Here is a 12,996-nt window from a genome sequence, read left to right on the forward strand (position 1 = left end):
ACTCTTTAATCCTCTAATCTTCAAAACTCTCAAAACTCTTTAATCGTCTAATCTTTTGATCTTTGTCAAGTGAATTTTCCAAGAGCTTAACTGATCTAACAGTTATTCAAGCACACGTTAAAGTTTCATATTATGATAAATAAGGATAATTTGTGCTTAGAGTCTTTTGTTGCAAAATAATTGTCATTACAGTAAGAAACTTACTGATCATCTTGATTAAGTTGTGAACATACTAAGAGTTTCGGTAAGGTAGTGGTAAGTCCTACTGAAGTGGGTAGTTGCAAAGTGTTGTAGTTATCAAAGTCCTTTAATGAAAATCTTTCGTGAAAGAAAGAAGAGGTGACATAGTAGTTATTCAAGTCTACGAACATCTAGAAACATATTTGTGCATTTACATTTTTAGTTACCTTATTTTTGCTTACAGGTTTGTAGCATAATTGTTCATCAATATTGTTGTTTTTTCAGTTCAAACTAGTTTAATAAGCTTTTTCCGCACAGTACTCAACTGTTAGCTTATTGATACCTAACTAACGAGAATTTCTATTATGTGTAGCTAATCCAACCGAATTATGCCCCGAATTTTTTGAGATTATTTATTTACCCATTCTAAACCAATCTCTCAATCTCAACATAAGCCGTAAATATATTTATTCAGACTAATTTAACTTTGCCTCCAAATATGATTAACTGACGCTCGAGTCTTGATCCACTCTCAGCTTTTTAGGATAAATGATGCATTTAATAATAAAATTATAATGAAGTGGTCATTGGGTGTAATTGATGGAAAAATGGTATAATACAAATACGAGGAGGTTAGTGGGTATTGCAAATAATTTGACAAAACGGTATTAACCCTTTTAGATGGAGGCAAAAGGATTAGTTTCTATTTTCATCTATTTATGCATAGCAGGGATAGACGAACGTAAGAAAGCAAGCTTGTAAAAGAAGAAGAAACCACAAGAAACCAAATAAAAAAAATTAAAACAAAAACAAAAGGAAAGAAAAAAATTGAAAACAAAAAATGAAAACAAAAAAAAAAAAAAGCAAGCAAGCTTGGTAAGTCAAAAAAAAAAAAAATTCATCTGCAGTCTCATCAGAAGAGATGACATCTTGAATTGCATCATAAACTTCTATCCATCTTGGAATACATTAAGATGATTTCTCGAGGTAATCGACAAGCATGATGCGATCAGTTAAATTCTCTGATAATCTGATATACAAGTGAAAGAATAGAACACCTCCTGCTACACGCTAGCAGTAGCGAGCATGCATAAGGTATCTTTAACCAACCATGTCCGTGTCGGAAGTTCTGTTTTCCTCTTCGTGCGACAAACTGATCGATGCAAGAAGATGATCGATTTTGAGAGGACTGTGTCGAACTGTGTGCTGGAACATAACCTAAAAAACAACAGCAACGTTTATGATATTTTGTCAAATTCGATATAGATTCAAATATCACATAAAGCAAAAAAGCAAACATGCCCGACAAGCATTTAAAATCGAATAAATAAAGGTAAATTCAAACTTGAATCGAGATCTTCATAAAAAATGTATCATCGTGCTACAAGTATTTGTTTTTATTCAGAAAAAGTTTCACAAAAAATGGAGAAAAATATGCTTAAAGCTATGTTACATAATTAATGAGTAACTACTGATTGGATGAATGAGTTAGGATTTATACAAGATACAACAAATTAATTCAACCTACTTACCTTGGAGTAACTATCAGCAAAAGCACGTCCACGATTGGGTTTGCCTAGGTAGTGCAAATCTGCTATCTCCAGCTTTCCATCCGCGAAACATAATCCTCCTTCACTGATGGCAAAACGTAGGAGATTGCCAGCCTGCAGTCTTGTCTGAAAACCATAAGTTAGCATACAATCAAATTTATACCTGTTTTCTTTGTTTTTATATTTTTGTTCATGTTGTGTGCTAGAACATGCACAGACATCGCTAATGGTATTCTAAAATCCCTTAAATGATAAGGTCATAACTTGATTCAAGTATGCATATTTAACATACGAAGTAGCTTCGTTAAGCAATTACTGAAATCAGGTAAATGTAGTGTCATGGCTTCTCATTTTGAACTGATGAAAAAGCAATCTTACAATAATGTCATAGAGCATTTTTGTGCACTAAAATTATAAAACCTTTTGTATGATGTCAATGTCCAAGCATCCAAAAATAATAGGAGGTTCGTCAGACGTAGCCAGCCTCCCATCAACAAGTAGCTCCAACACTACCTGATTATTTAACAAAAAAGAATGATCAAGCCCACAACAATACTCGGTCTATTCCAGTCACCAGTATCTTGCCATCATGTAGCTCCAACAGTTCCCGATTATTTGATAAAAGTGAAAGATCAAGTCAAACAAATAAATTGAGCATCGCATGAATGTAAATAAGTAATGCCAGATGAGTTTAACAAAGGAGCGACGATGTAAAAGTGGCAGCTCGTACCAAAATAATTAGTTTAATAGGTTGGCCAAGTATCGCCATAAATAAATTGTTCTTGACAGACACTCATTTGAGATTGATAAAAAACTATTTGAACTCTTCCAACTATTCTAATATTGGCTAAAACCAATTTTAAAATAGTTGTAGAAGGATAATGATATATTTGTATTTAAATTTTTATATTAGGTTGTCATCAATTTATTATATAGAGAAGTTAGGCAAATTAGATTTTTATATAAATGTATGATGTACCTCTTGATTGGATTGTCAATAAACAGATGTTCCCTATAGTATGTAATCTTCTGCTTTTACAACATGGTATCAGAGACGTAACTGATCCAGTTCGTCCGATCCATAACAAAATACAGGAAGGCTTTTTGTTGTCGGTCAGAGTTATTACTCCATCCTCTCAGAACACGACAAGCCTTGCTAATAATACATCCATCCCGATCACCTGCCACAAATTGAATGGGCATAACTATCTCCAATGGTCCAAGATAACGTACATCTGTGGTAAGGGAAAGGATGATTTCCTTTCCAGCGCCGCCCGCTGTCCAGAAAAAGATGACTCAGGCTTTAAGATCTGGAAATCGGACAACAGTATGGAGATGTTGTGGCTTATTAATTCCATAACAACAGAGGTTGGTGAAACTTCCTGTTGCATCCTACCGCAAAGGATATTTGGGACACTCCAAAGGAAACCTACTCGTGCAAGTACGGCCGAACTTTTGAGATCTAAAGCCTCATTCATGGCCTAAAACAAACTGTCCTTACAGGCTACTGGCAGCAACTGGACTTATTTGAAGTCTCCGATTGGAAGTGCCCAGATGACGAGGCCCGTTACAAGTCTATTATTGAAAATAAATGGTCTTTATATTTTTTATCGGCCTTACCAGTCAACTGGATGATGTCAAGAGTCGGATTCTTGTCACAAAGCCCTTGCCCAAATTGCAAGAGGCTTTTTCAGAAGTTCGACACGAAGAGAGATGAAGAAAATTGAGGGTGGGCCTTTCATCTACTGCCTCGTTTTCAATAGAAGGATCGGCTCTTGTTTCTCATCGCAATTCCTCCTCTGAATTCGTTAAGAATCCTTCTCCCTACTCTGTCCGCAATCCTTTCGCTGCTGCCATGAACGACCAGCCTCATCAAGGCTGTCTTTGGTGCGAAAAGTGCAAGAAACAAAACCATGCCTTGGAAACATGCTGGAGAATCCATGGGAAACGTGCTAATTGGAAATCCTCTTGCACGAAGCATGCCAATTCAGCTATGGCAGAAACCTCTGCATCGGATCAGCAACTCTTAGCAAGGACAACTGGAGATACTCCACAAATGTAATTGGTTCAGCCAGTTCCAACACCACCAACAACTCTTCACTTATTGGCGCAGGCAGTGTGGCGCATGGAGGTAATATTCCTTTTGCTTTCATCTCACAGAAGGTTTTATCCAAATATTAGATAGTTGACTTGACTCAGGTGCTTCGCAACATATGACTGGAATTTTGGAGCTTTTACATTCCTACAGCCGTGTACTACTAGACAGGCTGTCTGCATTGCAAATGGGTCGAGTGCTACAGTTTTGGGTTCTGGATCAGCACATATTTCTAAGGATTTATCTTCACATTCCGTTTTATTTGTCCCTGATCTTGATTGTAACCTTCTATCAGCCAGTAAACTCAATAGTATTCTGAAGTGTATCTCTAATTTTTTCTCCAATTCTTGTGTTCTTCAGGATTTGGTATCGGGGGAGACGGTTGGCAGTGCTGATTTTTGTGCCGGCTGTATCTCCTTAAGATGCCTTCCTTGCGACCACCAGCATCCCACAATACTATTTGTTCTTTAAATTCTGCTGTTCCAAATAAAGAATGACATTTATTATTGTGGCATTATCCTTTAGGGCACCCGAACTTTGTGCATCTCGAGAAATTGTTTCCTTCATTGTTCCATAATTAAAGTTCTAATTTTCTACACTGTGATGTTTGCCGATCTTCTAAACATACATGTACTTCTTTCACATCGCAACCTTACAAGCCTTCACAACCATTTTCTCTCATTCACAGAAATATATGGGGTCCCCGCAATGTGAAAAATATTATGGGTTCATGCTGGTTTTTATTATTTGTTGATGATCATACAAGACTCTCTTGGGTGTTTTTAATGAAAGACAAATCTAAAACCAACACCTTGTTCCAAAACTTCAATACAATGATCCAAAATCAATTTTCAGCCTGCATTCGTGTTTTGAAAACTAATCAAGCCTGTGATTACTTCAATTCAATCCTAGGCACATACCTTCAAAGTCAGGGTATAGTCCACCAAAGCTCATGTGTGGATACTCCACAACAGAATCGTGTTTCCAACAGAATCGTGTTTCAGAACGTAAAAATCACTACTTACTTGAGGTGGCCAAATCTTTATTCTTTACCCACAATGTTACTAGACATTTTTAGCGGGATGCCGTCCTCACTGCCACATTTTTTAATAACATAATCCCTTCTTTCTTGTATTCTCAACTACAAATCACCCGTCCAAACTCTCCTTGAATCTTACCTTATCACCCTTGTTCTCTGGTATACTCTAAAGTTTTTGGGCGCTCTGTCTTTGTCCATGTTCATTCTCACCTTCGAGGCAAACTTGACCCATGCGTAATTAAGTGCATTTTTCTTGGGTATTCTCCAAATAAAAAAGGTTATAAGTGTTACTCCCCAGTGGCAAAGAAATTCTACACCTCCTTGGATGACACTTTCTTTGAAAATGAGCCTTTCTATCCCATTTCCTCGATTCAGGGGGTGACAACCCAACTTGAACCTCAATATTTGGAACCTATCACACCTGCATTACCACAGTTGGAACCCATCCACCCCATACCACCTGCAAACTCGACACCCTATATCGACAACAAGTCATTACAGGTGTACACTCGGAGGAATAAGCATCAAAAGGAGAACTAACAGCGATCTGTACAAATTCAGAAAGTTCATGAATCTTCCTCGGCATCAAACTCCATTGAGAACACACGAGGTGCAGATTGTGATTCCCTTGAAAATAATGATCCTGATAATACACCCATTCATTAAGGAAAAGAGTAAGATCGTGTACACAACATCCAATACGTAATGTTATCTCTTATTAAACATCACCTGCATTTTTGAGTCCGGATTAGATCAGATTCGAGTTCCATGCTTCATAGAAGATGCTTTGCAGGACCCTAATTGGAAAGATGCTGCCTTTGATGAGATAAAGGCACTCGAGAAGAACAACACTTGGCATATCACTGGTTTCCCTCCAGGAAAACGGACACTGGGCTGCAAATGGATCTTCTCAATTAGACAAAAGGCAGATGGAAGTATAGAACGTTTCGAGGCTCGATTTGTAGCAAAATGATAAACACAATCATATGACATTGATTATCAAGAAACATTTGCTCGTGTGGCGAAACTCAATACCATCGAGTTCTCTTATCAATTGCTACTAACTTGCATTGGCCTTTGTACCAGTTGGACGTCAAGAACGCATTCCTCAATGGGGACCTCGAGGAAGAGAATCACATGGATATCCACCAGGATTTGAAACGTTATGGCATTGATTATCAAGAAACATTTGCACATGTGGCATGACTCAATACCATCCGAGTTATCTTATCTGTTGCTGCTAAGTATCAGTTGGACGTCAAGAATGCATTCCTCAATGGGGACCTCGAGGAAGAGATTTACATGGATATTACACCAGGATTTGAAATGACATCCACGGCCAACAAAGTATGCAAATTAAAGAAGTCTACCGGTTGAAACAATCACCTCAAGCATGGTTTCGATTCACCAATGTTTTGAAAATTCATGGCTAAGCCTAAAGCTCAATCCAATCACACTTTATTCTGCAAACACTGGGAAATAGGGAAAATTACAATCTTGATAGTATATGTTAATGACATTGTTCTTGCAGGAGATCATGACGAAGAAATGACCCGAGTGAAAGCTTTGTTCTTAGAAAGAATTTGAAATAAAAGATCTTGGAAACCTTGAATATTTTTTAGGAATGGAAGTTGCTAGATCCTCACTTGGGATTGCAATCTCACAACGAACATACGTTTTGGACATCTTAAACGAAACTGGTATGTTGGGATACAAACTTGTGAAGCCGGGGGTAAGAAAAGAGTGTCCATTAGTTGACAAGAGAAGATATCAAAGATTAGTTGACAAACTAATCTATTTCTCCACACAAACCCAGACACTAGATTTGTTGCAAGTGTTCTAAACCAATTCACGAATAACCCAACATAAGATCACATGGAAGTTGTATATTGGGTATTGAGATATCTAAAAAGGATTCCAGGCAAATGACTGCTTTTTAGAAAATCTTTGAGCAGGAACACTATAGTGTATAGCGATGTTGATTGGGTAGACTCTCATTTTCATAGACGCTCTACTTCTGGCCATTGTCATTTTGTGTGGGGAAATTTGGTTACTTAGAGGAGTAAGAAGCAATCAGTGGTGGCACGAACCAGCGCCGAGGCAGAATATCGAGTGTTAGCTCATGGAATTTGTGAAGGGATGTGGCTAAAAGACTTCTCCATTAATTAAATTTTAAGATGATCGACCGGTCGAAAAGATGTGCGACAACCAAACAGCTATAAGTATAGCCAAAAACTCAGTTCACCGTGATCGAACAAAGCACATTGAAGTGAATCAACATTTTATAAGTGTGGATTTTGAGAAAAGGGCCATCAACCTCAACTATGTCCCTACTCAAAGGCAACTTGCAGATATCTTGACTAAAGCCCTTCATCGACCAAATTTTAAAGACTTCAGCTCCTAGTTGGGCGTGATCGACGTATATGACGCAGCTTGAGGTGGAGTGTAGAAGGATAAAGATTTTTATCTTTAATTAGTTGATAAGATAATATATTTATATTTAAATTGTTAAATTAGGTTTTTATCAGTTTAACTAAATAAGGAACATGTTCCTATACTATGCAATCTTCTGCTTTTACAACAGTAGTTAATTGTCAAATTGCTTATTTGAAGCTTCCAATGAAAATTTTGTTTCACCCTTCCTAAAGGAGTTTACCCCAAAGCACCTCAACATGTTCCCAACAGAAACACCAACCAGTATCACCTTGACATGCTAATTGCTATGCAGACCAGCCTCAGGGACCAGTGCACTGGGATGCTTTTTAAAATACTCATTCAAATTCAAATTTCATAAACTTTTACGGATTTTGCTACGGATTTTGCACTGAACAGCCCCAGACAAATTCCTCCAAATATGTTATGATGGTAGCCCCTTCCAGCTATCTATGTTAATTGTCATATATCACCATCAGAGACTATAAGCATACTATATACAGTTGATCAGTAGTATATAAAGTTACAGGAAAAGACGGCCTACAATCAGGCTACATTAGAATAACGATCAGCCGATTCCCTTAATATGAAGTGAGTCCTAGAATACAGGTGATTTGTTGCAACGCAAACAAAGTGATTAGGCATAAAAATATACATACCTGCTGCTGATCTGGAACCTGTCCTTTACTATCTGTATCACAAACATATTGACTACAATTATCATCCTTCCAGACCAGGACCAATGGTGTATTTCCTGATTGATAATGTGCAAGCCTGGGAAAGAATTAGAGCGAAAAACGGAAGGTGTGCCATGTAACTACATGAGATTTATAGAAGTGTAATATAGTAAATGCAAGTTGCTACAATTTGAGCAAGATAGAAGTCAAAAGACTTGTTTAATCCAATGATGGAGAAAAGCCAAGCACAAGCACAGGAAAATAAGTGTTAAAAAATCATTTACTCAACTTACGTGGATTCACTGAGTTGCTATCCATTTGGTTTAACAAGAAAGTTTGACTTTAGTCATATTCACCCGTCAAAGCACATCATATTTCACAGGTTCATAGGTTTATCATAAAGTGAAACTACCTCAGTTATTTGAACCAAAAGTTTTTAACTATTTCTAAGTATATTGAACATTCAATGCTTAAACATGACGAATGCAACAATCATTTGAATGTGCTTCAAGCCTAAATCTTTATCTGAGTATTGTTTCACATACTCTGGAAGCATGGAAAAAGATCAAAAGTTGGTATGCTTGCAACATCGTAGAAACACTGATAGCTGCATATATTTTCTGAGTGATGAAGAGTTTTATTAGCCACAATTAAATAAAGACCAGAAAAGAATTTCTTGAAATTTAAAAGGCACATATGAGACAAAATCAGGCAATATGTGAATCCCTATGATACCATAGCTTCAAAAGTTAGGGAAGTATGCAATGGGATCAAAGATGTATTCAAGTGATAATGCATGATCTGAAAACCTAAATATTCCATTAAGTCTACCAACACAAACCTTGTAGGATAATTTTGTATCCAGTCTGACAGTCATATATGTAACGTTACACCTAAAGGGCTTTCCCATCGAGAACCTAGGCACTTCGATTACTGAATAAACTTTTAATTTGGGTTAATTTCTTCACTATCTCATCAATCTTAAGCAAAGGCAGTTTTTTCAACCCTGGGCCAGCAGATATATTCAGACGTTCGTTTGTCGGGGAACATATTCATAATTTTTGTGGAAAAGCAAAGCATTTCTTTTGACATCGATAGATGAAACACGTAAATTTTGCATATTTACAGCTCCTATCATATTTTAAGTACATGCTCATTGAAATCAGATAATTTTAAAGGAAACTCACTTATTGTAGAACAAAATTCCATCCTTCACATACGGCATCGATCCAGTGTAAGCTGCTTTAACACCGTCCTCGTCACAATTGAAAACGGGAACTGTGCTGAACCTATATTTATGGTATGCAGATGGAGCATTGCAAGCTTCTGTCTCCACAAGCTTGCTGTTTAACCAGAAAAATCTGAACTCAGATGTGCACTCATACATTGACATTCCCCCCCAACACACCAGGTCAATTACATAATATGTTTGATCAGGCTGTAAATCATAACACAACATGCAAACAAATTATAGTTATTTCAGATATTCAAGCAACAGTACCTCAAATAAACTGAGAAATACATTCATTACCTCATGAAATATACAATCAAGGATACAATAAGATTGGCCTGAGCGGGAACTGTTGTTGCTCCGTGAACCATTGGGCAGAGCAGAAGGAAACCGGTGCAGCATAGTTCCATTACGCAATCTGCTAACTGTCGTTCCATTTGATGACACCACGAAACAACGTTTTCCAGATGGCCTCGCAAATACATACCTATACAAAGAGCAAGACCCGGTGCATTGAGGTACAAGAAAATTTAAATTCGAGACATGAATTAAACTCGCACAACATTGAAGAAAGGGCTTTACAGTTTTTTCCTTTCAGATTGGCAAGTGTCTCACAATTTGTTATCAATCCCTCGAAGGGTTCAATATCAACATCTTTGAGCCATCATTAAAGCAACTTTAACATTCAAAAGCCCGAATAACTAGTTTTTTTAAAACTTTTTGCACCAGAAAAGATGCAGGGAAAAAGAAGTACCAGTCGGTGTTTAATCGATGAGGAACGTCGATCATCCACTCGGGAAGCATCAGCTGCTTAGCAAACCATCTTCGGGCATCGGGCCCTCTAAGCTTGGCGGCCTGACGAACATCATTTATTACTTCACGAGCTTCTCCGCCCTCGGGCTCTATTTCAGGTTCTATTTCGAATTCCGCGGCATCATTTTGAAGTGAGAGCACAGTATCGGCTAAACAACGGGCCTGTTTCTGGGCGTCGCGGCGGTTTTGAGACTGACGTTGCAATGACAGCTCCCGGCGCCTTTGTTGGTCGGAGATGGCCGGCCGTTTGAATAGCCGGCGGAGTTCGTGTGGAGCCATCGGTTTGCTCTGACTCTCTGAACCTCAATGACAGTTTCTCGACTTTTTTTCTTTCCGTTTGGAGCAAGTACGCGGTTTGACGATGAATCTATATGCTGGTGAGAAATTGTACGATCACGAGATTGGAGAGGGAACGTTCATCGGCAGATTGTGAACTCGACGAAGAACACATTTACGCAAAAATATTTTAATTTTATATATATATTTCGAAATTAATTTTAGATAAAAGTTCCACTCAATCACATAAAACACTTTAAAATATTTTATTTGACCATATTGTCAAGATAATAACCATGCATAGATGGGGTATTTTGTTTTTTTAATTTCGTGAACTATTTAATTGAGAAAATGATATTTTTAAATTAAATAATTGATCGAAGTTATTTTACAAATTTTCCCAACATAGTAACGGTGAAAAATCGCTTTAAAATATTTTGTTTCTGAAGAACTGCAATTACATGGTCTTAAATATTCTGAGAATTGATAAATCGAATGGAAAAAATCAATACAACTTTCTAAAAATTAATGAAACATTTTATAAATAATACAAGTTGAATGTATAAAAACAGTTTGGTTGAAATATTTTATCAAACACTTTGTATACTACATTTTAATATTTAAAAAAACATATAAAATGTTTCAGCAATATCTACAAAAACATTAATGATGATCAAATGTGATAGAATAAAAATGCACATATATGTTTAAAGATATTTGGATATTAATAACTCATATGTCATCTCTCCTTTCATTACCAGAAGGTATCCACTAGAAAACTTTGATTAATACAACATGTAGAATCCGTTAAATCAGACTACGTATTAGCCATGCATAATTACTATTATTTAAATTAAAATGATTTCTTTTATATTTAAATCATTTTAAAGTTGTTTAGTCATGATAATTTGTTTTAAATAAAAGTTTAGTTTTATCTTTTTGGTAAATAAGCGATGTCGGACCGGAGTTGGAGTATTGAGATAAAATTTAATGATAAGAAAATATTCCTAGAATTTATTTAAGATAAAAAATAATTTATTTTAATGAAAAAGAATGTTTAGAGATTTAATCAATTAATTGGAGTTAAGTAGTAAATAAGTTCCTTTATTTCTAATAATTTAATTAAAAGCCTAAATTAAAAGGTATGACCAATTAAGCTAAATTAATCTAGGCCTATTTTATTTAAGAAATTGTAACTTAACATGTTAGTAATTTGTTTTATAGAATTAGCCATGCATGCAATATAATTACTATCCTAAATTAATTTATTAATTCACTAAAATATATAATTAGTGTTTAATACTTTAAGGAGATAAAATTCAATAATTAAGCAATAGTTCCCTCCATTTTATTTGCAAATTTCGGCAACTACCTTATAAGGTTTAATTAAGTTTGTCAACTCTCCATTTTTTATATCTTTCCATATCCCTTTATGGTAGAATAATTCCTTTATTTTAAATCTCCACTAATTATTAATCAAGCAATATCCTTGCCTTGTTTGCTAGATAAAAATCGGCCATCTCACCTCCCAAATCAACCCTCAAGTCCCATAATATATTATATCATTTTCTATCTAACAAACAACTAGGATAGCAAGATTCATTTTTACCATTCAAATCTCCATTTATCTTGCAACTTCCCCATTCATTCCTAGCCATTCTCCTTCCCTCATTCCTTCGAAATTTCAGAGAGAAATCAGTAGAAAAATCGTGAGTTCTTCAAGGAAAAATAAGAGAGAAAAGTAGAAAGAAAAGAGAACTCCGTCTCCGCCGCGCCGTGTTCGTCGTAATCGTTTGTTTTCTTTCAAAACAAATTTAAGGCATGTATATCTTGTTTTTTTCTCTTCAATCAAGTCATATAATTATTTTTAAACATCATATGTACATGATTCATAGAGCCAAAACCCGAAATATGGCAGCATCATTTAACAAAATCTGCACATAATTTTTCAGCCACTTCATGCTTCACGGTTTTGGCTTGTTTTTTTTGTGGTTTCAGGGTTTGGCTCGCTTACAGGCACTCAAGGCCGCATCTAGAAATGTACTAGAGCATGTTAGAGTCATGTTAATCCATTGGTTCTAGCCCCTACACGCGGGCGGAAGAGATTTGACAGCAACTCTCCATAGTTGCCATGGTTGAGTCTCGATTTCTTGTTGGTTTCCTAAGGTGAGAGTTTGGATCATGGTTGGCCCAGGGCCTGTAACCATGGTTTGAACCCTTCCTTAGCATGTCTAAGACGTGACCAAGATGACCTTTCATGGCTTGGTTCACGGTCCCATCGGTTTTTAAAACAAACAAGACAAGTGCCCCCTTCGATCCCTTTTTGTTTCCTGCGTGAATGGTTTCGGCTTTTGGGGTTGGGTGGATCTTGGTTGGCTTTTTAGCCATTAGCCATGGTTCACACAATATCTCATGATGTATAGATCGAGCCATGGTCGATCATACGACCACTGGAACGACTCGAGACAGCAACCGATCCACACCATCGCACAGCACAGAATTTGTTGGTGTTCTCGATTTCAAGCGTTGGGTTGTCCTGGGTGTTGCTTGGATTGTGGTTGGCCTAGGGCCCTTAGCCATGGTTCGAGCCACACCTTAGGATGTTGGTAAGAGGCTATGGTTGGTGGTTCAAGCCCCAATGACTAATAGCCTATGGCCTTGGACTGGACAGTACATCAATGAGTTTCGACAGCTACTGCTGC

The 12,996-nt window shown here is 36.8% G+C and overlaps 1 protein-coding gene across 5 annotated transcripts; it reads right to left on the minus strand.

The window, feature by feature from the left end:
• Window positions 1-1,079: 1,079 nt before the first annotated feature.
• On the minus strand, window positions 1,080-10,475 carry LOC140811769 (uncharacterized). Of its 5 annotated transcripts, XM_073169837.1 has the most exons (8): window positions 9,960-10,475; window positions 9,506-9,692; window positions 9,162-9,412; window positions 7,957-8,071; window positions 2,151-2,243; window positions 1,713-1,856; window positions 1,249-1,398; window positions 1,080-1,161 (listed from the first exon to the last, which is right to left on the minus strand). In XM_073169837.1, exons 1-7 carry the CDS (start codon window positions 10,295-10,297, stop codon window positions 1,282-1,284), a joined length of 1,245 nt encoding a protein of 414 aa, XP_073025938.1. In that variant the 5' UTR covers window positions 10,298-10,475; the 3' UTR covers window positions 1,080-1,161; window positions 1,249-1,281. The 5 variants fall into 5 exon arrangements, 3 of the variants coding, with proteins under 3 accessions (XP_073025938.1, XP_073025939.1, XP_073025937.1); XM_073169836.1 differs by having other exon boundaries at window positions 1,098-1,398; XR_012113526.1 differs by lacking the exons at window positions 1,080-1,161; window positions 1,249-1,398 and adding exons at window positions 2,710-5,507; window positions 5,594-5,758 and having other exon boundaries at window positions 1,713-2,243.
• Window positions 10,476-12,996: the final 2,521 nt, after the last annotated feature.

The sequence above is a fragment of the Primulina eburnea genome, chromosome 14 (assembly GCF_022965805.1).
Source record: "Primulina eburnea isolate SZY01 chromosome 14, ASM2296580v1, whole genome shotgun sequence".
In the NCBI taxonomy this organism is placed as follows: Eukaryota; Viridiplantae; Streptophyta; class Magnoliopsida; order Lamiales; family Gesneriaceae; genus Primulina; species Primulina eburnea.